General features: G+C 44.3%; 1 protein-coding gene across 4 annotated transcripts in view; it reads left to right on the top strand.

Moving 5' to 3' along the window:
• Positions 1 to 27,480, top strand: part of LOC126333554 (protein regulator of cytokinesis 1-like) — a 159,005-nt gene that overhangs the window by 23,360 nt on the left and 108,165 nt on the right. For all 4 annotated transcript variants that reach the window (XM_049996745.1, XM_049996746.1, XM_049996747.1 and 1 more), the window contains exon 2: positions 20,540 to 20,660. In XM_049996745.1, coding sequence (XP_049852702.1) covers positions 20,540 to 20,660 — 121 coding nt within the window. The remainder of the gene's footprint in view (positions 1 to 20,539; positions 20,661 to 27,480) is intronic.

Here is a 27,480-nt window from a genome sequence, read left to right as displayed (position 1 = left end):
TACTTATTGTGTTTACACCTGAAACAAAGAAATTAATTGGTATCCAAGTAATCGCCAGTACAGAAAAACATAAATGTGAAGGGAAAAAATAGTTATGTCAGGCCATAGGCCAGTTCCTTAAAGTGTTCCTGGGGAATCTGAAACTGCAACAAGAATAAGTTTAGATTGCTATTCACCATATAATGAAGATGCTGAGTCGCAGATAGGCACAACAAAAGACTGTCAAATAAGTAAGCTTTCAGCCAAAAAGGCCTTCATCGGAATTAAACGTTTGTGTGTTAAAGATATTTCAATGTCTTCAGTAAAACTGACCACCTCATATATTATGTAATAATACAAAATATGTGACGATGTAAAAATTTATGCTGACAAGTGCCAAAATGGTACCTGACAGAATATGAATTATTTCGTGTCAGATTGTTGTCTGAAAAAGAAAAAAGAAAAAAACTTTATACTAAATGTTTCAGTGTCACTAATCATTACATTGATCACTGCCAGACTAAAGACCCCCACCCACACGGCACTTGGTTAACACTTCACAGTGATCTAGGAGCCCTCAACCAAAAGCTAATGGATGTATAACAACTTGACACAGCTGAAAGTGTGATGTAATTTTATAGTGACACTTACATTTTGCTAACTCGAAGATGTTGCATGGGGGACTGTTATTGAGAAGTGTAATGTTTCAGATGTAATGGTATTCAAACGGCAGTAACTTAACCGGAATCAGTGTCTTTCGTTGTATCGCCTTCCCATTTTATCGATAACATCTGAGGCTCTGTAATCCCACCAAGCAAGTTGGCGCAGTGGTTAGCACTCAGGACACTCATTCGGGAGGACGAAAGTTCAATCCCGCGTCCGGCCATCCTGATCCAGGTTTTTTTTATTACCCTAAATCATTCCAGGCAGATGCCGGGATGGTTTCTTTGAAAGGGCACGGCCGACGTCCTTCCCTGATCTGATGATACCGATGACCTCGTTGTTTGGTCTCCTCCCCCAAACAACCCAACCCAAACCCTTTGTAATCCCATAATTGTCTGTTGTGCCAAGACTTAACGTACATGGAAGCTATTAGCCGGCAAATTCAATGCCGTATCTTTTTAGATTTGTGGGTAATTTCTTCAACATAGGGTATGGATGTGAAGAAAACTTAGCAAATGTTGCTTGTGAAACCATCCAGAAACTTTAATCTAAGTGCGAGATTTCAATAATTAAATAACAGAAACAGGTATCTGAGATCCAGTGATGGGGGGGGGGGGGGAGAGAGAGAGAGAGAGAGAGAGAGAGAGAGAGAGAGAGAGAGAGAGAGAGAGAGAGAGAGAGAGCAGTAAGGACTTTCCACAGGTCAATGATAAGAGGAGGGAACACTAAAAAAAAGGGCCTGATGCAGACAAAAATGCTAATAGTAATATATTAACGGGGGATGAGCAAAATTAGGAAACTTAAGTTGTTGCAAAGGAGCCAACAAATGAAAGGGTACCAGTGATGTGGAAAGAGATTGTAAATATTAATTATAAGTTTAATATTGAAGTTTAGGGGAAAGGGAGGCAAAATTCCCAAGAAGAGAAGAGGTGGTGGTACAAAAAATTAAAAACAGTGAACTGTGCATTCAGACTTGCTATTGTTTCCTTTTTGTCGACAATATTTCGACGACCAAAATAGCAGTCTTCTTCGTGTCTGTTACTTTCGCTGTTGTATGTACTCGCAGCCTGCCAGAATGATTCCACACAATGAGTACACTTAATAGCTAATCCCACAGCATGCGAAGAAGATGGCTCCATTGGTCATTGAAAATGGGCACAAGAACTTGACTGAACATCCAGAAGCTCACCATTACTCATACATGCTGAGAAAACTTGACAGACCACAAAACTGTAAAAAACAAAAACCTTGCTGAATTGTTGTTGCATATCATCTTGTATGTGTGGTTCATATGAAATAAGTTTGTGATCAACAGATATTGGTGCCAGGCTGCTGGCTAGTGCAGCAACTTGGCGTGTGCTCATGTGTTAGATATCTATCACTCCATGTTTGGAGCCTTGCCATGTGTACCCTGCTTCATCTGGAAAGGTTTTGCATGTACCCACAAAATAAGCAACACATTGTGCTCATGAAATCTGGAAAATGCCAGTGGTTGGCTGATAGCAGGTCCCTACCTCTCAACTGAAACACAAATCGTGAAGTCATTTTAAGGTATATTGTGGATTACTTCACAAGTGACATTGATAAATTAAATCATAGTTGCAGTTATGCTAGAATAGATAGCTGTAAGACAAAATTTACATTTTTTGGAAAAGGTAACTATAAGAATGTGAATAAAATAGAACTATGAAGCTTAGTATGGGGTTTTGAAGGCAGTTTGATATAGATAATTATTGGTATGTGCCATAAGACGACTGGGAAGCATAATGATACGGTGTGAGTTTGGGTTGGGTAGGCTTCATTTCATTTTAGAATATCAGTTTAAGATGAGTAATTCTGAGCACTTTCCACTGGAATACTCATAGTACATGCTTTATAGTATTCTATAAAACTAAATAAACTGTTTCCTTGAGTTTTTTTATCAGCTCTTCAGGAAAATAATCTTTCATCTACTATGGCAAGCACAGAAAACCAGTGTCTGCTGGATTATTTGCTGCACTGTGTGATGATGAAAGGATGTTTCTTAGCTTTCTAAGTGTAACAGTACGGTGTTGCAGAAAATAGTCGTAAGGGGAGTAAAGCAACTATGAGCATGTAACCAGTGCATGTAACCAGCCTTGTGTGTTACATTTATTAATGCCAAAGAAATAATAGCTGTGCCGACTATTGATTTTCCATGTCATTATTATTTACAAATCAGGCCTTGTTTACACTGGAGCAAATGGAAGCAAACACAAGCATAGCCTAAGTGTATTGCAGTATTGTTTTTTGGCCCCCTCTCAACAGGGCCCATAGGTTTTTGCCAGTTCGTGCATGTCACACACAGGGGCCCAAGCTATTGCGGCCCATTCTTCCTTCCCAAGCTGCATTTTCTCCCCCATGCCCCTTCTTCCCTCCTTTTCCCTTTCATACTTCCTTTTTGGAGTTTTTGGTCCACCTTTGGAGTTGGTCTCCTCTTGTATATTTACTCTGTTTAGAGCAAGCCATTTGGGGACGAACCATGCTATAGCTGGCTGGTGCCCTTGGGAAGAGCCTCTTATCAGAGTGGGTGGTATCAAGGTTGATGCTTTCTGTATGAAACACATTTAGCTCTGAAAAAACTGGACGTTCTTCTACGGCTGTTTTTCAGTTGGTAATGGATCATTTAATGCTGCTTCTTATGATCCTGTGACCTTCCCTTCCCTGGCTACAGACTGGGAGGAGGGCCAGGCTCTTTCCCCACTACCTAGTCTGCACTAAGACGGATGGAGACACATTCATCATCACAAAGCTGTTATTTTTTGGGGGAAAATATCGAAGACAGGTTTGGCCAAGTGGAGTCCCTCAGTAACATGTAGTCAGGTTCCCTGTTGATCAAAACTATTTTTTCTGCCTCGTCTGCAGCTCTTTGTGCTTGTGATCATCTTGGTGCCATACTGGTGTCCATTTCTGCTCACCAGTCTTTGGATATGTTTCTGGGAATCATTTTTCATAGGAACCTCATAATTCAAATTGATGGTGAACTCCAGTCCAATCTGGAACAATGGGATGTTCATTTTGGTCGGTATGTCCAAAAAGGTCATAAGGACAACCACACCAGTACATCTACATCTACACTCTGCAAACCACAGTGAGGTGCGTGGCAGAGGGTATAGCCTGCTGTACCAGTTACTAGTGTTTCTTTCTATTCCATTCACGTGTTGAGTACAGGAGGAATGATAGTTTGAATGCCTCTGTGCGTGCAGTAATTATTCTAGTCTAATTCTCACGATCACTATGTGAGTGATACGTAGGGGATTTTAGTATATTCCTAGAGTCACCATTTAAAGCAATCTTAGTTGTACCCTTATTACACTTCCCCAGTATTCTACCAATAAACTGAAGTGTACCACCTGCTTTGCCATGACTGAATATATGTGATCTCACCATTTTACATCCCTAAGTGTGTTACACCCAGGTATTTGTATGAGTTTGCAGTCATACGACACTAAGTTTTTTGTTTTGTGAAGTGCATAGTTTTACATTTCTGTTTATTTAAAGCACGTTGCCAGTCTTTGCACCTCCTTTGAAATCTTATCAAGATCATCATCAGGATTTCCTTCCAGCGAGCCGGGTAGGAACTTTGTGAACGATATGCCTCCATTGGTTTCTGTCTTGGTATAGCTTTTCCCTCTCTACTATATCTCATGTTACTCCTCTCCTCTTGAGATGTTCCTTAACATGGTCTGTCCATCTCTTTCTAGGACACCCAATTTGTCTTCTTCCTGGTACTCCATCTCCAAATACTGGCATGGAGCTAGCATCTGGTGCATTCGCTTCACATGCCTGAATCACTTCAATTTTAAAGCACTCATTCTCTCCTCTGTAGTCAATGTCACCTGCAGGTCTCTCCTTACATAATCATTCCTGACTCTCTCTCCTAGTTTTTTTATAGAGTTGACCTAAGGAACTTCATTTCAAATGCTTATATTTCTCTCTCTTCTCTCTTATTTATGAAAGAGGTCTCTTGACTATGCATCATGATTGGCAGAAGATAAGTTTTGTACATGGTCTGTTTGGCTCTTTTAGGGACTTCCTTGTCCCAGATTAGATATTGTACTTGGTGGAAGAAGCTAGATCCTTTTGTTATTTTGTTTGACTTTCAATTGGGAACTTCCATCGCATGATATGATGCTACCCATAAAATTGAATTTTTCACACATTCAAACTTCTCCCCCTCCAGTATGATGTGACAGTGTGGGTGTCCTGCTCATTTTCATTGCCACTGCCTTGTTCCTACATAGAGTACATGAATATTTTAAATTTTGTGTTCCAGTCATCTAGTCTCCTCTGAACCTCCATTTCCATCTCTCCCCAAATGGCGATGTCATCAGCAAAAACAAAAGCGGTGAGATCTTAATTTTCCTCTTCCTTGATTCCTTTCATGATTGTGTCCATAAGTGTAATGAAGAGTAAAGGAGAGAGCAAACTGCCTTGCTGAACACCTCTTTCTCCTAAACCATTTTCATTTTCCACCTACTACTTGTACACTGCTCTCACAACCACCGTACAGCATCTGGACTTTCCTAATTAATGAATTAGGAACATTGTTTTCTCAAGCATTCCCGTATTTTATTCCTTGATACACTGTCATATGCTTTTTCCAAATCCACAAATACTACTCTAAAAGTCCTTTCCTTTTTCCCAGTATTTCTCTGTTAACTGACTAAGGAAGAAATGAGATCTATTGTTCCCCTATTACTTCTTTTAACCCTTGCTGTTGTTGCTCTAATTGGTGCTCTAGAATTTTCCACAGTCTTTTTTCTGTGACCTTTCCCATTATTTTTCCTCGGTAGTTGGTTCCTTTTTTTTCTACTGCCTTTCTTGAACAATGGTATTATAATTACTTTTTTCCATTCATCTGGCACTTTTTCTTTCCATATCACCCTCACTACCTAGTGTAACCGTTTTATTCCATGGATTCCTGCGGCTTTAATCACATCTGCTGTCAGCTCATCTACTCCAGCTGCCTTCCCACTTTTCATCTGTTTCAGGGAATTCTCAGTTTCTAACCAAGAGATTGGATCCTGATCTTCCTCTAATTCAATGACTTCGGTGTCACTTTCTTGTGCACCTTCCCCATGAAGTAAGATTTCAAAAAAATTCTTCATGTCTTCTCTGATACCTTCCGTGTCCCTGATATTATCCCCATCCTCTGTTTCAATCACTTTTATGTTTTCTCTATCAGATCATGTACTTTTCAATAACCCATATAGCAGTTTTTGGTTCACTTTGCTATCTGTTCTAGTTCCTGGGTGAATATTTCTCAACTCTTCTCCTTTTCTTCTTTCACAATTCTCTTTGCTTGGAGTTTCTTTTGTCAGTATTCCTTCTCCAGTGTCACCACCTTGTGTTCATCTTTTGCTACCAGCCCCTGGTTCTGATTTCTTTTTCCAAAATCCATGTTTTTCTTTGCCAAATTATGTTTTTTAATTGCATCTTTTACTCTATCATTCCACGAATTGTTTCTTTATCTTTCACTTTATCCTTTGTTTTGCCTCATATCTGCACAGCACAATTAACTATCGATGTTTTAAATAGGTTCCACTCTTCCTCTACATTACCCCTTTCAGTTTTTGGCAATTTTTGTGCTGCTAGATTTTGGAAACTTTTCTTATTTTCTTCTTCTTTCAACTTCCACTCTTTAATTTTTGGCATTCTTTGTACAGCATTCAAATTTTCCATGTTATAATTTATCTCGGCTACTAGTAACCTGTGGTCGCTATCCAAGTGCTCACTAGGTATGAATTCATTGTCCCGTACTTTTCCTCCAATTAATTTGTTTGTTAATATATAGTCTACGACTGTCTTAGATTTGCCATCCCTAGTAATCTTATGGTTATCTTGTTTCTTGAAGAATGTATTCTTCACTAAAAGATTATTCACAGATTTAGAATTTCTTTAACCTTAACATTTTGTCTTGCGTATCCAAAAGGGCCCATCGCCTCCTTATATCCATTTCTATCCATGCCGATCTGAGCAATGAGATCCCCAATTATCATAATGTTATCTTCTCTTACTTGATCTTCCAGTTCTTCAAGGAGTTTCATTTTTTCTTCCTCACTGCACGCTTGCTGAGGTGCGTACACTTGGAGTATAATAAAACTATATTCTTTCCCAAGTTCACTTCTGCTCTAATTACCCTTTCACTTACAAAGCTCTCATCTGCAACTGGGTCAATGTCTTTGTGAAACACAAAGCCCACACAATTTTTTTCCTCTTTATTGTGACCTTATCAGTATAATTTATACCCACCTCTCAGCAATTTAGAGTTTTTTCCCTTCCACTTGGTCTCTTTCAATCCAAGGATATGAATCTTTCTCCTCTCCATGTCCACAATCTCTTTAGTCTTTCATGTCAAGGTTATATTTAATGTTCCCACTCTCAACTTGTTTCTGTCTTTTTGTTGGGTTCTAGTTTTCTGTTCTTGTTTAGTGCATCTTCTTGCATTCCTTGGTTTTTCTTCAGGCTGTGAAGATTTTGTGCAGATTGTTTCAGATAGTACTTCTTATAGATAAACGCATCATATGCAAAAAGATTGTCATTACTATTAATATTGCTGCAAGGTCATTTCTATACAACATGAACAGCAAGTGTCTAAACACACTTCCTTGGGCCACATCTGAAATTCGTTCTACATCTGATGATAACTCTCCATTCAAGATAACGTGCTGTGTACTTCCTACCAAAAATTCCTCAATGTAGTCACAAATTTCACTTGATACCCCATATGGTCGTACTCTTGACAATAAGTGTAGGTGCGGTACTGAGTCAAACGCTTTTCGGAAATCGAGAAACATTGCATCTACCTGGTTGCCTTGATCCAATGCTTTCGGTATGTCATGTGGATGAAGTGCGAGTTGGGTTTCACATTACCGATGTTTTCGAAACCCATGCTGGGTGACACTGAGGAACATTGAACATTCTGTTCAAGATAGCTCATTATGTTTGAGCTCAGAAAATGTCATAAGATTCTACAACAAGTCAGTGTCAGAGATATTGGACAGTAGTTTCACGGATCACTTTTAGCACACTACTTCTAGACGGGTGTGACCTGTGCCTTCTTTGAAGAACTGGGTGCAGTTTTCTGTTTGAGGGATCTAAGATTACTTTTAGTTAGAGGAGGGCTAACTCAGCCGCAAATTCAGTATAGAATCTGACTGGGATTCCATTGGGCCCTGTAGCTTTGTTCAATTTTAATAATTTCAGCTGTTGCTCATCACCACTGACACTGATACTTATTTCATTCATCTTTTCAGTGGTATGAGGATTAAATTGGGAGAACTCGACTGGATTTTCCTTTGTAAAAGAACATTTGAAAATGAAGTGAAGCATTTCAGCCTTTGCTTTGCTACTCTGTTTCTCAGACACTAACTTTGGCCCCGCAGTGGGCTCACGGTTCTTTCGTGAGTATGTGCGTGGCGGGCACAGGGCCCTGAGCTATTGCAACCTTCCTTCTTTCCAGGGCTACATTTTCTTGCCTTTCCTCTCCTTGCTCCTTCTCCTTTGCCCTCTCCTCTCCCTCTTGGTGTCCTTGCTTATGTTGGCCCCACTATCCTCCTGGTTACGTTGGTTTTGCAGTGTAGTTCTGTTGCGTAATCACCTCATCCTTTTGGCACTCCCTGGTCCCCCTCTGGGATTTGTCTCTATTACTAAATTTCTCTTCTGTAGTGTGAGCCATTTGGGGAAGAGCACCTTACCTAGTGTCTCCGACATGTGCCCTCCTAGTTCATTCCCCCTTTTCTTTCACGTCGTTGTCTGATGCTAGGGTGCATAGTCAGCACAGTAACTAGCCCGTGTGTTGGGGTCACTATGTACACTTTTGGTTGAGCCCCCTGAACAAACAGGAATCACACTTCTGATACCTGAGCTGTGACCTCCTCATGTAAGCCTAAGAGTGGTTGCTTGTCATCCTGGAGCATTAGAACTCCTGGCAATGTCCACCGTGCCAGACGGCCCTTGCTGTGGCTGGGTGGCACCAGTGAGGAGAGCCCATACACCGGAGTGGGTGGTATCAGGGCGGACGCTATGCAAATGAAATGCATACGGGTCCAGAACTCTGGCTGTTCTTCTGCGGCTGTCTCTCTACGTGGAACTGATTCTTCTAGTGCTGCTTCTCCTGCCCCTTCAGCCTTCCCTTCCGTGGCTACCCCCTGGGAAGAGGGTCAGGCCCGTCGGCTAGGGGGCGAAACGTTGCCCCGCTATCTGGTTTACACCAGCACTGATGAGGATACTTTCACCAATACCAAACCTTTATTCTTTGTGGAACACATTGAAGACAAGTTTGGCGAAGTGGACGCTCTGAGCAAGATGCGGTCGGGTTCGTTGTTGATCAAAACTGCTTCAGCTGCCCAGTCTGTGGCCCTTCGAGCTTGTAACCATCTTGGCACAATTCCTGTGTCCATTACACCCCCCCCCCCTCACAACCACCACCACCAGTCTTTAAATATCGTTCAAGGTGTGATTTTTTTTCACAGGGACCTCATCCTTCAAACTGATGAGGAACTTAGGGACAATCTCAGACAGTGGGGTGTTCACTTTGTTCAGCGTGTTCAGAAGGGTCCAAAGGACAATCGCATTGATACTGGTACCTTTATCCTGGCCTTTAAACGGTATACCCTTTCTGAGAAAGTAAAGATTATGGTTTATCGATGTGATGTGAAGCCATACATCCACCTCCTATGAGCTGTTTTCAGTGGTTGTATTTTGGATACGTCTTCCCGTTGGTCGCAGACCCCTCTATGTGGATGTCTGCTCCATGAGGGGAGTTCATGTGTTCCCCCTCCTGTGTGTGTAAATTGTCATGGCAATCATTCTCCACATTCACCAAATTGCCCAGTATATAAGAAGAAAAATAAGATACAGGAGTATAAGTCCCTTTCTCGTGTAACCTACACCGAGGCTCGTAAGAAGTATGGACATCTTCGCCCCTTTCTCCTAGTTCCGGACCCCTTTCCTCCTCCCCTCCCCTGCAGCTCCCACACCTTCTCCTCCGGGCACTGCTCCCCCTCCCCAGCCGGAGAAGTGACCCACTTCTTTAGCGTCTGCCGGTCAAGGGCGTCCATCCCGGGATACCCCTTTCCGGCTCCTTTCAGGCCAAAGGTCTGCTGTCACGCGACGAGCGCGGGAACCCCGGTCTGTTGGCCCCTAGGTCGCCTGATCTCTTTCTGTTCCCGATCTTGCTGCAGCTGGCTCCTTTATGCCACACAGCCCCTTAAATCTCAAACAGAAAAGAAGAAGAAACGTAAGTCCCGGACAAGGAGCCTCAGGTGTCACAAGAGGTCCCATCCCCGGCTTCACAACCAGATTCTGCCCTTTTCATGGGTGTTGCCCCTCCTTGTCGGTGACGGGTGGTGACCCAGCGGTATGACTGGCTTTAGCCTGTTCATCCCCCATTTGAATCATCGTTCTGTGGTTATCCAATGGAATTGTAACGGATGCTACCGTCACCTTCCGGAACTGAAATCCCTTATTTCGTCTTACTCTGGAGCTTGTGTGGTTCTACAGGAATCTCATTTTACTGATGATCACTCATCGAGCCTCAGTGGGTTCTGTGTTTTCTGTAGAAATCAGGTTGCCCCCTGCGGGCTTCTGGTGGCGTTTATGTGTTGGTCCATACAGACATTGCTAGCACGCGGATTCCTCTTCAAACTACATTGGAAGCGGTTGCTGTTAGGGTCCACCTGGACTCTGAGGTCACGGTTTGCAATCTTTATATCCCTCTTGACAGGACTCTCTCACCTGCTGCCTTAAGTGCCCTTCTTCAGCAACTTCCTCCTCCCTCCCTCCTTCTCGGGGATTTTAATGCTCATCATCCCTTGTGGGGCAGTGCATTTCCATCTAGACGAGGTCTCCTCATAGACCAGTTTATTACAGACCATGACTTGTGCCTTCTTAATGATGGCTCCCCTACTCATTTCAGTGCCGGTCATGGTACCTTTTCTGCCAGTGATCTTTCTTTTTCTTCTCCCTCCCTCCTTCCTTCATTACACTGGTCGCCACATGACGACCTTTGTGATAGTGACCATTTCCCGTTGATTCTCTTGCTCCCTTCCTGCTCCCTGATGGACAGGTTACCTTGTTGGTCTCTCCAACATGCTGATTGGCCTCTCTACACTGCTCAGTCGTGTTTTCTCCCTGTTTGCCAGGTTGTATTGATGACGTTCTATGCGACATGTCTTAAGCAATTGTTTGCGCTGCTAGTCTTAATGTATCGCGCTCATCTGGACCATTTTGCTGCCGGCAAGTCCCATGGTGGGGTACGGCCATTGCCATCGCCATCCGTGATCGCCATCGATCTTTGCAACACCTTAAGAGGCACCCATCCGTTGCCAACCGTATTACTTTTAAACGCCTTCGCACTAAAGCCTGTTATTTAGTCAAACAGAGCAAACGGATGTGTTGGGAACGCTTTGTTTCTTCCCTCAGTTCTACTGTCCCTATGTCAAGGGTATGGGCTACACTTCACTCTCTCCAGGGTTGCCATTGGCAGTCCACCTTCCCAGGCCTTCATCTCCCAGATGGATTTTGTACGGACCCGTTGATTCTTGCAGAACATCTTGCAACCCATTTTGCAACAGCATGAGCACCAGCCTCCGATCTGGCTGCTTTCCTTCACCAGAAACAGTGGGCCGAAGCTTCCGCCTTATGTTTTACCTCTTGTCAGTCAGAATCTTACAATGAACCTTTTACTGAATGGGAATTTCTTTCTGCCCTTTCTTCTTCTCCTGTTGTGGCCCTTGGCGAGACTCCATTCATAACCTACTGCTTCAACATCTCAATGCTCCACAATGGCAACATCTTCTCTGGGTGTTTAATTGTATTTGGCTACAGGGTGACCACCCTTCTCAATGGAGGGATAGCATCATGGTTCCTGTCCTTAAGCCTGGTAAGAACCACCTATTAGTTGAAAGCTATCCACCAATTAGTCTGACAAATGTTGTTTGCAATTTACTTGAATGGATGGTAGCCCTTTGGCTCAATTGGGTTCTCGAATCTCGGAATCTATTGTCCCCTTACCATTGTGGCTTCAGAGAGGGACGGTCTCCGATCGATCATTTACTTAGCTTGGAATCCGCAGTTCGGCAGGCTTTCTCCCAGCGTCACCATTTGGTTGCAGTATTTTTTGACCTTCGCAAGGCCTATGACATGGCTTGGTGCCATCACATCTTTCTTACACGTCATCAGTGGGATCTCTGGGGCCCACTCCCGATTTTTATCTGCCAGTTCCTGTTCCATCGGTCGTTCAGAGTTTGGGTTGGTACTGTTTTTAGTTCTCCATGGACCCAGGAGATGGCCATCCCACAGGGTTCTGTATTGAGTGTATTTCTATTCCTCATTGCTATAGATGGACTTGAGGCCTCTGTCAGTCCTATGGTCGCCTCTGCTCTGTATGTGGATGATTTCTGCATTTGGGCTACTTCCTCTTTGATGGCCTCTACAGAGCAGCAGCTCCAGGGAGCTATACGGTGTGCCTCTGCATGGACCCTCTCACGCGGGTTTCAATTCTCTCCTTTAAAATTGTGGGTGGTCCACTTCTGTCGCCGTACTACAATCCACACTGATCCAGAGCTCTACCTTGATGCACAACGATTGCCTGTGGTCTCACAGTTTCGTTTCCTGGGTCTCCTTTTCGACAACAAGCTCACTTGGCTGCCCCATATCAGACTTCTGAATGTAGGATGTTTCCGTAAACTTAATGTTCTTCGCATCCTTGCCCACACCTCTTGGGGTACAGACCGCTCCCTCCTTCTCCGCCTTTATCGTGCTTTAGTTCTGTTTCGCTTGGACTATGGTTGTCAAGTTCATGGTTCGGCTGCTCCTTCCACACTTCACCTGCTGAATCCAGTCCACCATCGTGGTATCCATTTGGTCTCCGGTGCCTCCCCTACTAGCCCTGTTGATAGTCTCCTGGTTGAAGCTGGGATCCCCCCCCCCCCCCCCCCTTCTGTTCAGTGGTCCCAGATTCTGGTGTCTTATGCAATTGCTGTCCATTCCTTTCCCACTCATCCTTCCTATTCTATCCTGTTCAAAGACCATGGAAGTCACCCACCTGATTCCCGCCCTCGGGCGGGTTTACCGGTTAGGCTCCGCCTTGCGCCTTTCGCCGTGATTTTCAGCTTCCTCCTTTGTCCTGTCTTCTATGCTCCCTCCTCTTTACCCTCTGTTGGTTAGTTCCATGGCCCCGACCTCGGATGGATCTCTGCCGAGGTCTTAAAGATTCCATCCCCCCAATGGTGTTCCGTTCCTTTTCCTGCCGAATTTTATGGGAGTTTCAGGATGCTGTCGTTTTTTACACCGATGGCTCTAAATCTGCTAGTCATGTGGGATATGGCTTCATGTCCTCTGTTGGAATGGAAAATAATGTGCTGCCACCTACATGTGGGGTGTTTACTGCGGAATTGATGACAATTTCCCAGGCCCTTACCTTTATTAAACAGTCCCAACACAATCGCGTTTTGTTATGTACCGATTCAATGAGTGGCCTTCTGGCTATTGACCAGTGCTTTTCATGCCATCCCTTGGTCTCTGCCATCCATGACCATCTCGCTGATCTTCAATGTGCTGCTTGCTCCGATTACTTCCTTCGGATCCCTGGCCATGTGGGTATCCCAGGTAATGAGCTTGCTGATTGTTTGGTTGGGGGAACAGTCACTCCCCCCCCCCCCCCCCCCCTCCTGTTTTCTATAACCCCCTCTTGCAGTGGATTTACGGCTTCACATCAAATCCCACTTCACACAATCATGGCCAACTCTCGGGAGGCTACCTCCCTGTCTAATATACTTCGTGCGATTAAGGTGACACCAGGCCCGTGGCGTTCTTCCTTTCGCCTCTTCTGAAAGGACTCAACCACACTGTGTCGTCTCTGCATTGGCCATACCAGGCTGATCTATGGTTTTCTTTTGCGAGATGAGTCACCCCTACTTTGTGGTTGTGGAGCCTTCCAGTCAGTAGCCCACAGTTTGGTTGAATGCCACGTTCTTTTGGCTCTGCGTGCTAAATACAGACTCCCCCACACTTTACCATTGATGTTGACTGATGATTTCTGGGTGGTAGAACTGGTTCTCGGTTTCCTCTGGGAAAGTGGTTTTTATTCTCAGTTTTAAGGTTGGGGCAGGGCGGTGAGCCTTGGGATATCTCCCACTGTAAGCTATGTTTGGAGATTCCCGACTCCCCTCCCTGGCCAAGATCCTCTTTTAATCCACTTTTACTTGGTTTTTATCACATTTTGGGATTGGTTAGTCTCCTTTTCCCATACGCATTTCTACATTCTAGCTGTTGCACGCTTTTAAGTCATGGGTGGTCTTGCCTCTACTGCTTCACAGGTGGGATATTTCCTGACTTTTAGCATAGCGTTGGGGTCGCTCTCTTGCTGACTTACCTCATTCTGTTTTTACCATTGATGACATGACTGCAGTTTTGCGTTTTTTAGCATTTTCCCCTTTTATCGTTCTGACTTTTCTGAGTTGTCGAACTATCTGAATGGACCACATTTGAAACAAGGGACTGATGACCTTGCTGTTTGGTCCCTTTAACCCCAAGCAACCAACCAACCAACTAACTTTGGTGACACCAACAGCCTTTACATATGACCAAATTTCTTTGGGTTTTATGAAATATCATTTGACAATATTCTGCTATGATAGTCAGTGAAGGCATCACACATTCTCTTTTGAGAATCAAACGAATCTCAATCGGCATCTATCTATAGCTCTACACTTTGTTTTAGATGTATTATGCATTAACCTCTGCTTCTTTAGATATTCCCTCCCATTATGACTTCTTCTATTGTGTACTTATCTATCTAGTGGATGGTTGATTACTCTGTTAGGCTGGAGCCATAGTTCCTCTATGTGCTCCTGCCCTGTACTGTATGATTCAGGTTCCTCATTGAGATATGACACTAATGATTTTTTTATCTAATTTCCTGAACATTTGTATTTTTCTGCTTGGTTCTGTTGTTCTTTGTACTTGAATTATCATGGTCACTGAAAACACTTTTTATGTGGACATCCTCAAAGAGGTCATATCTATTTGTTGCTGTTATATTCAATATCTTTTAATCATGAGTGGGTTCCTAACTATCTCTTCTAGGTAGTTTTCAGAGAAGGCTTTTAGTAATGTTTGACAGCATGTCTGAGGTCTCCACTGATAATTATCGTATGTTTGGAGAATTTACATACAAATGAACTGAGGTTTTCTGTGAAGTTTTCAGTCATATCAGGAGAAGAGCCTGGAGGGTGATAGGAGCCAGTTATCATTTTATGCCCACCCCTGATACTGAGTCTTGCCCAAATAGTCTTGCATGCAGCTTCAATTTCTTTCCCTGTGGATGTGTGTTTCTTTTCTACTGCGACAAATACACAACCTCCATTTCTCATTTGCCTATCCTTTCGATATTTTGCCCAAAAATACCACTGCTGTCAATTTCAGGTTTCGACCAGTTTTTCTGAACCTATTATTATGCGAGCTTCATTGCTTTTCAAGAGCGCTGCAAACTATGGCTCATTGTTACGAATGCTTTGGCAGTTAACCATTAGGATTTTAATACCCTCATCTGTGGGAGGCATTTCTTTCATGATACTTCTGGGTTTCTTGCAGCCGTTGTTATCTGGATGGGATGTAGATACAGGTGCCTTTATTTTGGCACTTGAGGGGAAACACCCTCCTGAATGTCAAGGTAGTGTTTTTTCATTGTGATGTGAACCTGCATGTCCTCCATCGATGAGGTGTTTCCGGAGCTTTTGTTTTGGGCACATGTCTTCACACTTTATTGGAGACCTTCTATGCGGTGAATGTGGACAGCCACTTCAAGAGAGGAGCCCCTGTGTCCTACTACCCATGTTTGTTGTCACGACCATCACTCTCCAAGCTCACCAGATTGCTTGATTTATAAAAAGGAAAAGAAGATACACAAGTATGAGTCAGCTGATCATTTATCCTACACTGATGCTTATCAGAAAAATTACTCAATTCATCCTGTGTCTATGATATATAACATTGCCCTGTTACATCCTTTCGCCCTCTGCCTTACCCCACTCGTACTTCCATCTGCTCTCCGGCTCCTGTGCAGTTCACACACCCTCCCCCTACCCAGCTGGAGATGTCTCCTTCCTTCTTCAGCACCCCCTGTTGATGGGGTTCCCTCCCAGAATCCGTCCCCCTGCATCTCCCAGGTCGGAGGCCTGTTGCCACAACAACAGTAGTCCGTGTGCTCCAGGGCCACACGCGCTCTTTCAATTTTGGATCTTGCAAAAGCCTGCTTTCCCCCTGTGTGCTCTGCCCTTCTTGACCTATGAAAGAGGAGGAGAAACAACAAGTCTTAGGCCAAGGCCCTCTGGTGCCCCCGGAGGTGCCGTGTGGTGTGATTGGCTCCAGCCTATTCACCTCCCATTTGGATCCCCAAGCCATGTTTCTTAGGTGGAACTGTAATGTATACTACTGTTACCTCCTGGTGTTGCAATCCCATATTTTCTTTTACTCGGTATCTTGTATCATTCTCCAGAAATCTCATTTTACTAATGCTCACCACCACCCCTTTTTGGGTCCGTGCTTTGTTGGAACTGGGTTGGTCCTTTGAGAGCTTCTGGTGGCCTTTGCACATTGGTCCATATGGTTGTTGTTAGTCCTCCTCCTCCTCCTCCTCCTCCTCAGGGGATTTTAATACTCGTCATCCTTTGTGGGGCAGTACTTTTCTGTCTAGTCAGGAGCTCCTCATTGATCAATTTCTTGCAAACTATGATCTGTGTCTTTTTAATTATGGTTCCCTTATTCATTTTAGAGCCACGTATAGCACTTTCTCTGCCATTGATGTATCGCTCACCACACCACCCCTCTCCTTGTTTTTTTCCTTACACTGGCCTCTGTGATAGTGACCACTTCCCATTTTGGTTTTTTCATTCTCTTCCCACCTCCCAGTGGACGGGTTATCCCACTGGTCTTTCCATTGTGCTGATGGGCCTCTTCATACCTCCCAGGTAGCTTTTAAACCTCCTTTGTGAAGTAATTCATGATCAGTCCAGTAAAAAAATTTCTCTGTAAGAATTGCCGTTCACCACTTAATGGGCTCAGTTCACCACTGGCCAGTTCCATGGTTGAGCACAGCCATTGCCACTGCCATCTGTGAAGGTTGTCACACCATTCGTGTTACGTAATAAAATGGAACAAGTGGGTATATTGGAAATGATTTGTCTCCTCCCTATTTTCTACTGTTCCTTCCCACTTGTGCTTTACCTCTAGTCAGGCGGAATCCTACAATGAATCTTTTACTGCATGGGAACTTCTTCTGGCTGTCTCTTCTTGCCATGATTCAGCCCCTGGTCCTGTTTCCACCCAAAACTTTCTTCGACACTTCAAACCTCCACAACGATAATATCTCCTCCAACTATTTAACCATATTTTGCTCAAAGGTATTTTCCCGTCTCAGTGGAAAAACTGTGTTGTGGTTCCTGTCCTTAAGCCTGGCAAGGATCTGTCTTCTCTTGATAGTTACTATTCAATTAGTCTGACCAAAGTCTCATGCAATTACTCAACTGATGGATGGTGGCTCGTCAGCTCTGTTGGGTCCTTGAATCTCTGGCACTTTTATAACCATACCAGTGCAGCTTTTGGGACAGTGTCAGAGTGATCATCTGATTCTATTGGAACCCACAGTTCAGCAGGTCTTTTCTCAATGCCACCATCTTGTCGCAGTTTTCTTTGATCTTTGTAAGGCCTACAACATGGCTTGGCGCCAGCCCATCCTACCTGCTCTCCATGAGTGGGGTCTTTGGGGCCTCCTTCAGATGTCTGTTCAACAGTTTCTGTCCCACTGTTTGTTCAGAGTTCGGGTTACAACCATTCTTGGCTCTCCACAGACCCAGGGGAATGGCACTCCTCAGGGGCCTGTATTAAGTGTCCTTCTTTTCCTCATCACTGTTACTGGACTTGTGGCCTCCGCTGGACTGTTGGTCACCCCTTCTCTGTTTGTGGATGATTGCTGCATTTGCGCTAGCTCCCTTTCAGTGGCCTCCACAGGGTGCCATTCGACATGCTTCTGTTCGGACAAGGTTTTAGATTCTCTCACCTTAAATTGTGGGTGGTGCATTTCTGTCGCCATTCTATGGTCCATCCTGATCTGGAGCTCTACCTCGAGACCTAACACCTGACTGTGGTACTCCCAGTTCCATTTATTGGGTCTTCTTTTTGGCAACAAGCTTGCTTGGTTGCACCATACCCATATTCTGAAGGTTGGCTCTTTTCATAAACTCAGTGTCTTTCATTTCCTTGCCCACTTAGTTCCCCTCCTCAGATCAGCCAACCAACCCACTATTATTTTTTGGTGTCAATAATCAGCGCACGGAATACAACACTACAGAATTAGACGTGATTCAAAACTTTGATATTAAGGAAGGATGTTTTGCATGGCATACACACTGTTTTTGACTGAGCAAGCGAAATGGATTAGTAAAAGAGGATTTTTGGTATCTGAATGTGTGTGTATTTGTGGAGGTGTTTGACTTAACACTGAATTGCAGCACCAGCTTTCCTCAGAATTATTCCAAAACTTTACACATGTCGATTGACTCACTTTTTGCCTGCTCCCCATTACAACTGAGGAGTAAATTTAAAAGCAATACATTGATTACTGATGACCAATATAATTTAATTTATCCTATTGATTATTAGCAAATGGAGAAATTCACATTAGTGATAGTTCCAGCAGCAGTCATATTTCAGGTAGTTCATAATATCTGCAGTGACATGTAATGCACTTAAAGGTTTTATTAAACTACATATAATGAATATAATGTTTATAAAATGCGGTTAATGAAATGTGAAATACACTCCTGGAAATGGAAAAAAGAACACATTGACACCGGTGTGTCAGACCCACCATACTTGCTCCGGACACTGCGAGAGGGCTGTACAAGCAATGATCACACGCACGGCACAGCGGACACACCAGGAACCGCGGTGTTGGCCGTCAAATGGCGCTAGCTGCGCAGCATTTGTGCACCGCCGCCGTCAGTGTCAGCCAGTTTGCCGTGGCATACGGAGCTCCATCGCAGTCTTTAACACTGGTAGCATGCCGCGACAGCGTGGACGTGAACCGTATGTGCAGTTGACGGACTTTGAGCGAGGGCGTATAGTGGGCATGCGGGAGGCCGGGTGGACGTACCGCCGAATTGCTCAACACGTGGGGCGTGAGGTCTCCACAGTACATTGATGTTGTCGCCAGTGGTTGGCGGAAGGTGCACTTGCCCGTCGACCTGGGACCGGACCGCCGCGACGCACGGATGCACGCCAAGACCGTAGGATCCTACGCAGTGCCGTAGGGGACCGCACCACCACTTCCCAGCAAATTAGGGACACTGTTGCTCCTGGGGTATCGGTGAGGGCCATTCGCAACCGTCTCCATGAAGCTGGGCTACGGTCCCGCACACCGTTAGGCCGTCTTCCGCTCACGCCCCAACATCTTGCAGCCCGCCTCCAGTGGTGTCGCGACAGACGTGAATGGAGGGACGAATGGAGACGTGTCGTCTTCAGCGATGAGAGTCGCTTCTGCCTTGGTGCCAATGATGGTCGTATGCGTGTTTAGCGCCGTGCAGGTGAGCGCCACAATCAGGACTGCATACGACCGAGGCACACAGGGCCAACACCCGGCATCATGGTGTGGGGAGCGATCTCCTACCCTGGCCGTACACCTCTGGTGATCGTCGAGGGGACACTGAATAGTGCACGGTACATCCAAACCGTCATCGAACCCATCCTAGACCGGCAAGGGAACTAGCTGTTCCAACAGGACAATGCACGTCCGCATGTATCCCGTGCCACCCAACGTGCTCTAGAAGGTGTAAGTCAACTACCCTGGCCAGCAAGATCTCCGGATCTGTCCCCCATTGAGGATGTTTGGGACTGGATGAAGCGTCGTCTCACGCGGTCTGCACGTCCAGCACGAACACTGGTCCAACTGAGGCGCCAGGTGGAAATGGCATGGCAAGCCGTTCCACAGGACTACATCCAGCATCTCTACGATCGTCTCCATGGGAGAATAGCAGTCTGCATTGCTGCGAAAGGTGGATATACACTATACTAGTGCCGACATTGTGCATGCTCTGTTGCCTGTGTCTATGTGCCTGTGGTTCTGTCAGTGTGATCATGTGATGTATGTGACCCCAGGAATGTGTCAATAAAGTTTCCCCTTCCTGGGACAAAGAATTCACGGTGTTCTTATTTCAATTTCCAGGAGTGTATATTACAAACGGCCTGTCATGTAGGCTGTCTGATAAAATCTGCTATATAGTTTGAGAACAGATAGTGTTCCCAACGAACCATTTTTATCTATCATCAGAAATCTTTAACATGGCAGTGATATATCAGCCCTGTAATTACGACTACCGTAATGTAAACAATGGAAATGATCAGGCGTTGTTTGTTTTGAATATTGATAGCAGAATAGATGGATATTCATTTATCTTTCTTCTCCTTCGCCCTTTGTAATGTGGATCTTTTATATTCAAAAAGCATCTTTGATGACTGTATTCTTCTATCAGCAATGTTACATTGTCTTCACATCACTCCATTGCTCTTGCAACTCATGTCAACAACAGAAGTAGACAAGGTACCAAACCAAAGCTTTCTGTGCTGCTAGTGTCTATCCAGAGGATGCGAACTTCCTTCGCTCTGGTCTAAACCAGGCTAGGGCCACATACAGATCATAAGAGGTGCTCTTGGAATGTGGTGTGACAGTTGTCACAGATCTGATTTTTAGTATTGAGTGATTTGTAAATGCATACTTGTGTGTAAATTCTAATTAGCTTATATTCTCTTATGAATGTTTTCGTAAACAGTATGTCTAATTTTTGGCAACAGATCAATGAAGCTATGAACTTTACAGGCTTGACTGTGCAGAACAACTCGAAGAACAGCTCCAGAAGTTACACCAAATATGGGATGAAATAGGTTATGGCGAGGAAGATAAAGTGTCCAGGGAAAAACAAGTAAAGAAACATCTTCTGGTAAGAAACTGTCTTAATTTCCTTTTAGATGAGTGTCTTTCGTGTCTGTCGACTACTTGTGTGTGTGTGTGTGTGTGTGTATGTGTGTGTGTGTACTGCAGTACTCTTGGCATATTATTAAGTAACTAGCAAAGATTATATGTGATGAATGATCAACGTAAATCATAGGGAATGTTTATGTCGAAGGTTGTGTTATGACTTCACACATTAATATTCATTTGCTCAAGAAAATACACACACATTCACACATTGAACAATATTTATTAACCAGTACATAGCAGCTTTTTTTGCCCTTATCCTTTGTATCTTGGTTTCTTTGTAGTTGTTAAATAAAACTCAAAATTATTTTTTACTTCAGTAGAGCTTAGTTATTGCAAAACCTAAAAACTATATATTTTTTGTCTCTCTTGTGGGAGAACACTAAGGGGGAAAATATTAAGTATTTGAAAGATGTAACCAAATCAAATCAATCAATAGAATAAATATTAAGAAGAGACAAAATCACAGTGTAAGAATGTGAATGAGTGAGCTGAAAATTAGTTAACTTGTGATGTTAAAAGGTGGTACCAGCATCCCTTATTTCAGAGATGCACCAAGAAGTTGCTAGTGTATAAGGGGCATTAAAAAAGAAACGAGCCAGAGTCTGAAATGCGCAAACCGGTGACAGGAAGGTAATAACGTGGCATGTGTAACGAGATGTGGTTCTGACAAGAGCATAGAAGTTCACAACATGTCACTAGAGGGCTCATGTGCACTTCACTTGACTGAGCTAGCAGCAGCATGCATCAATTGTCCAACACTGCCAGTCGCATTGCAAACAATGACATGGGGGGTGTCAAAAAAAGTGCAAAGAGGTGTTTGTTTTCTGGCAGCAGAAGGAGTCGATGGAACGGACATTCATCAATGAATGACACAAGTGTATGGCGAACACTGCATGTCCCTTGTAAGGGTCAAGGTGTGGTGCGGTGTGGACATGGGGTAGTGGCTAGAGATGAAATCTCAGCTACCCTCAATACAGTCTGGACCTCTCTCCGTGTGATTACGCCATTTTTGGTCCCCTTAAAAAGGCTCTGAGGAGGGGGGCAAAGAATTCACCTTGGACATAGATGTCCAGCTGTACATGTGAAACTGGTTAACATCACAACCCCAGGAATTTTATGAGACACATTCACTTCCTTGTCACAGTGGGGCAAGTGTCTCAACTGCCAGGGTCAATACTTCTAACATACAGGTACTGGTTTCTGTAATTATGCCTCCGGCTAGTTTCCTTTTGAATGCCCCGTATAAAATAGATTTTAAAGTACTGTACCCCCTCCTCTTTTATTATTCATGGCTCTTATAAATCTCTATGTTAACAGTTCAATAACCTCTGCTAACGCCAAAGGACAATAAGGTTGATAGTGGGACCTTCATTTTCGCCTCTGAAGGCGACCGATTGTCTGAAAAGGTCAATGTGATGATGTATCAATGTCTCCCTTCCATGTCGTGTTCCAGATGCATAAGATTTGGGCTCGTATTCATATTGTAGCATCAGTACCATCTGTAGGGATTGTGGACAAAAAGAAGTTGCACACAAACCTTCTTGTAGTCTTCCCCCCCACCACCACCACCACCCCCTCACCCCCCCCCCCCCTCCTCCTCCTCCTCCTCCTCCTCCTCCTCCTCCTCAACTGTTCAGCTGTGGAGAGCACCATTGTCCCTGTTCATGGACTGCACAGTCTTCCTAAAAGAAAAGAAAATCCAAGAATGCAAGACTCTTGACCAACTCATATATCAAGAGACCAAGAGGAAATATTAAGATTTTGTACTCTACAGGTCTGACGATGTATGTTACGGCTATGGCATCATCCTCTCTACTGATTGCCTGTACCAGTCACTCTTTGTGATTGGACCCTTGAGACTAATCAAGTACAGCCCCTGATGGTTGGAGTTCCTCCTCCTATTGCTTTGGGAGTGTCAGCTCCTTACCTGCCTGGGAAGTCAGTCCCAAACTCCCACCCCCAACCAGAGAAGCAACACCCTCCTCCAGCATCTCTTAGCAGGAAAGGCTCCCTCAGGATGCTCTGTGCCCAGGAGTCTGCTGATCTCCAACTAGGTGTCAGCCAGTGGCTGAAAAAGCCACAGGTTGCCGATTGTAGGGCTTTGCATTCCTCCTCTGTCCCATAAACTGAGGCAAACAAGGCCTTGAAGGATACTGACAGCATGTTCTTGTAGTGGAAATGTAGTAATTCTTTCTGCCACATGGCTGAGCTATGACGTCTCTTATAGTGTTCCTCCGCTTTTCGCATCGCCCTACAGGAAACTTAGTTCCCAGCCATATGGATCTTCTGTGGCTGTCAATGCTATTTTAAGAATCTTGGTGACAGTGAAAGGGCAACGGGCGGCATTTGCATGTACATTCTGGACTCTGCCTACAGCCAACACGTGTCACTCGATGCAACTTTGTAGGCTCTGTTGTTGGTATGAGAACATACCTGGGATGTGTACCTCCTGACAGTGAAGTGTCTCATAATGCATTGTCTGCACTGTTTTCTCAGCATCCTTCTCCCCCCCCCCCCCCCCCCCCCTTTTCCCCCGTTGTTTCTAATATTGGGTTGATTCAGAGCCCACATGCCACAACCCTTTGTGGGGTTGCACTGTGTCTACTTTCTGCAATAAAGCTGTCGAAAACTTGCTCGCAGAGCTCAATTATTCCCTCTTGAATACTTGTATTCCTACACACTTCAATGTGCCGTATAGACCTTATTCGGCCATTGATCTTTCCATTTACAACACTGGTCTTCTCTACTATATCCATTGGAGTGACAACAATGACCTGTGCGGCAGTGATCATTTTCCAATTGTGTTTAATGTCCCTCGGCCTCACTCACCTAAGCTTCATCCAGATGGACTCTCAACAAAACTGTTGGGGATGTGTCCATCTCTGCTGTCTCCTTTAGCACCCCACCACGTGGAGGTATTGCTGCAGCTGTTCAGAACACAACTGCAGCCATTCTATCAGCAGTTGACGCAACACCCCTCCCACAATTAGAAGACAGTATCTTGGTGGATGTCCATGGCCATTAGGGATTGTTAACAGGTTCTCCAATGCCATAAGTGATGTCCATCAATGGAGCACCTCATTGCCTTTAAACCGTTCTGTGCCTGGGTCCACCACCTCTTAAAACAACAGAAATGAGAATGCTAGGAATCGTACATTGCTGTCATTGGACTGCATACCCCTCGTTTGCAGGTTTGGGCAAATGTTAAACACCTCAGTGTACCTGGTATCTATCTTAATGATATTGTCTACATTGACCCAGATGCTTTGCATTATGCTCTGGCCCCTGCCTCTCAGAATTATAACCCTGCATTTTGTGTCCTCAGAGGGTGTAGTGATTCAGTTACTTTTCACAAGTCACTTGGAGCCATATAATGTTCCATTCAGTGAGTGGAAGTTCCTCATTGCCGTGATATGGCAGGACCTGACTACATCCTCAGCCAAATGCTCAAACACGTACTAATGGATTGCAAAAACGTTATCATTTTCAGCTGTATCTGGAGTGAGAAGCATGTTCATCTCATTATTGAAACTGGGTAAACACACCTTCAAGACAGACAGCTATTGCCCATTTAGTCTCATTAATATTCTCAGAAAGTTGCTCAAACATGGTGAGTTGGCAGCTGTGTTGATACATTGAGTCTTGGGGAGGGGGAGGGGGGTGTATCTTTTGACACCATCCCAGGGCAGTTTTTGCCAAGGCCATTATAGTGCTGCCAATTTGCTCTGCCTGGAGATTGCTATCCACTCAGCTTTTTCTCAGCATCAATAACTTATTGCTGCCAGAATGATATTTTCACTCTGCAGCGGAGTGAAAATCTCATTCTGGAAACATCACCTAGGCTTTGGCTAAGCCATGTCTCCGCATTATACTTTCTTCCAGAAGTGCTAGTTCAGCAGGTTTCGCAGAAGAGCGTCTGTGAAGTTTGGAAGGTAGGAGACGAGGTACTGGCAGAATTTCTTATCACACAGTACTTTCTGGATTCAAGCTGATGTTTCCCAAAGTACACCACATGTACAAAAGATTTGGGCTCTGCAGGGCTCCGTATCGAGTGTGCCCCTTTTTCTACTGGCAATCATTGGTCTAGCTGCAGCTGTATAGTGCCACCCTTTGTGTGTGCTAATGATTTTTTAATTTACTACTGCACCTCCATTGTAGATGTTGCTGAACACCAACTGCTGGGTGCTGTATGAAAGTCACAGTCCTGGGTTTTGATCCATGGCATCCAGTTTTCGACTGCCAAAGCATGCACTTCTGTCACCATTCACAACCAGAACTCTGCTTTGATGACCACTTGCTCAATGTGGAGTCGTATAACTTTTTCGGGCTGCTATTTGAAGCCTGATTCACATGGCTTCCCTATATTTGCCATGATAAAGGAAATATTCTCAAAGGCTGGGGTCCCTCTACTATGCCGTAGGCACCAACAAGTGCTGCTCAACTACGCAATACACATTCACTGCTCACTGGAACATCCAAACTCCCATGTCCTTGTTCCTGGTAGGGAGATCCGCGTCCCATAATGGAAGCCCAGGATTATAAGACAGATCATATTTTGCATACAGTATCTCTGCTCTGAACTACTATCTTCCATCACTGTTGCTCCCTAATAGGGAGCAATTCTTTACACCCCATAGTACGTACCCCATCCTTGGAACTGTCTTGATCTATCCTTTGGACAGAAAGACTGTTGAGTCAGTAGTTTCTCACTGTCTGTTCATTGCCAATCATGATGTATTACACACAAAATTCTAGCTTTCGCAACCAATGATTGCTTCTTCAGGAAAGAGGGAAGGAGAGGGAAAGACGAAAGGATGTGGGTTTTAAGGGAGAGAGTAAGGAGTCATTTCAATCCCGGGAGCGGAAAGACTTACCTTGGGGGAAAAGAGGACAGGTGCGCGCGCGCACACACACACACACACACACACACACACACACATCCATACATACACAGACACAAGCAGACAGTCTTTCTGCTCCTGGGATTGGAATGACTCCTTACCCTCTCCCTTAAAAACCACATCCTTTAGTCTTTCCCACTCCTTCCCTCTTTACTGAAGAAGTAACTGTTGGTTGCAAAAGCTTGAATTTTGTGTGTATGTTTGTGTTTGTTTGTGTATCTGTCTACCTGCCAGGGCTTTTGTTTGGTAAGTCACATCAGCTACATTATGAACAGGTAGACAACTGAAGAAAATTCTTTATAGAACGAGCAGAAACTAGCAAAATACACAAAGCAATCACTCATATAAGTACATTGGCTACATCATTGCAATTTCATAACCACTTCTACAACCCTACACATAACTTGAACAGATACAAAGAAAGAAAACTGGAAAAAGAAAACACTACATGGCAAGCACCCGTATCATCTAACACAGCGACACATCAATCAAGCTGCATCCAACACATGGCTAATAAAAGGCAATATACAGGGCTATTACAAATGATTGAAGCGATTTCATAAATTCACTGTAGCTCCAATCATTGGCATATGGTCATGACACACTACAGATACGTAGAAAAACTCGTAAAGTTTTGTTTGGCAGAAGCCGCACTTAATGCTTCTGCCGCCAGAGCGCTCGAGAGCGCAGTGAGACAAAATGGCGACAGGAGCCGAGAAAGCTATGTCGTGCTTGAAATGCACACACATCAGTCAGTCATAACAGTGCAACGGCATTTCAGGACGAAGTTCAACAAAGATCCACCAACTGCTAACTCCATTCGGCGATGGTATGCGCAGTTTAAAGCTTCTGGATGCTTCTGTAAGGGGAAATCAACGGGTCGGCCTGCAGTGAGCGAAGAAACGGTTGAACGCGTGCGAGCAAGTTTCACGCGTAGCCCGCGGAAGTCGACGAATAAAGCAAGCAGGGAGCTAAACGTACCACAGCCGACAGTTAGAAAATTCTTGTGGAAAAGGCTAAGGCAGAAGCCTTACCGTTTACAATTGCTACAAGCTCTGACACCCGATGACAAAGTCAAACGCTTTGAATTTTCGGCGCGGTTGCAACAGCTCATGGAAGAGGATGCATTCAGTGCGAAACTTGTTTTCAGTGATGAAGCAACAGTTTTTCTTAATGGTGAAGTGAACAGACATAATGTGCGAATCTGGGCGGTAGAGAATCCTCACGCATTCCTGCAGCAAATTCGCAATTCACCAAAAGTTAACGTGTTTTGTGCAATCTCACGGTTTAAAGTTTAGGGCCCCTTTTTCTTCTGCGAAAAAAATGTTGCAGGACACGTGTATCTGGACATGCTGGAAAATTGGCTCATGCCACAACTGGAGACAGACAGCGCCGACTTCATCTTTCAACAAGATGGTGCTCCACCGCACTTCCATCATGATGTTCGGCATTTCTTAAACAGGAGATTGGAAAACCGATGGATCGGTCGTGGTGATCATGATCAGCAATTCATGTCATGGCCTCCACACTCTCCCGACTTAACCCCATGCAGTTTATGTCTGTGGGGTTATGTGAAAGATTCAGTGTTTAAACCTCCTCTACCAAGAAACGTGCCAGAACTGCGAGCTCACATCAACAATGCTTTCGAACTCATTGATGGGGATATGCTGTGCCGAGTGTGGGAGGAACTTGATTATCGGCTTGATGTCTGCCGAATCACTAAAGGAGCACATATCGAACATTTGTGAATGCCTAAAAAAACTTTTTCAGTTTTTGTATGTGTGTGCAAAGCATTGTGAAAATATCTCAAATAATAAAGTTATTGTAGAGCTGTGAAATCGCTTCAATCATTTGTAATAACCCTGTATACAGTGAGAC

This window comes from Schistocerca gregaria, chromosome 2, assembly GCF_023897955.1.
Source record: "Schistocerca gregaria isolate iqSchGreg1 chromosome 2, iqSchGreg1.2, whole genome shotgun sequence".
NCBI classification, from domain to species: domain Eukaryota; kingdom Metazoa; phylum Arthropoda; class Insecta; order Orthoptera; family Acrididae; genus Schistocerca; species Schistocerca gregaria.
This window is presented reverse-complemented; position numbering and strand designations above follow the sequence as displayed.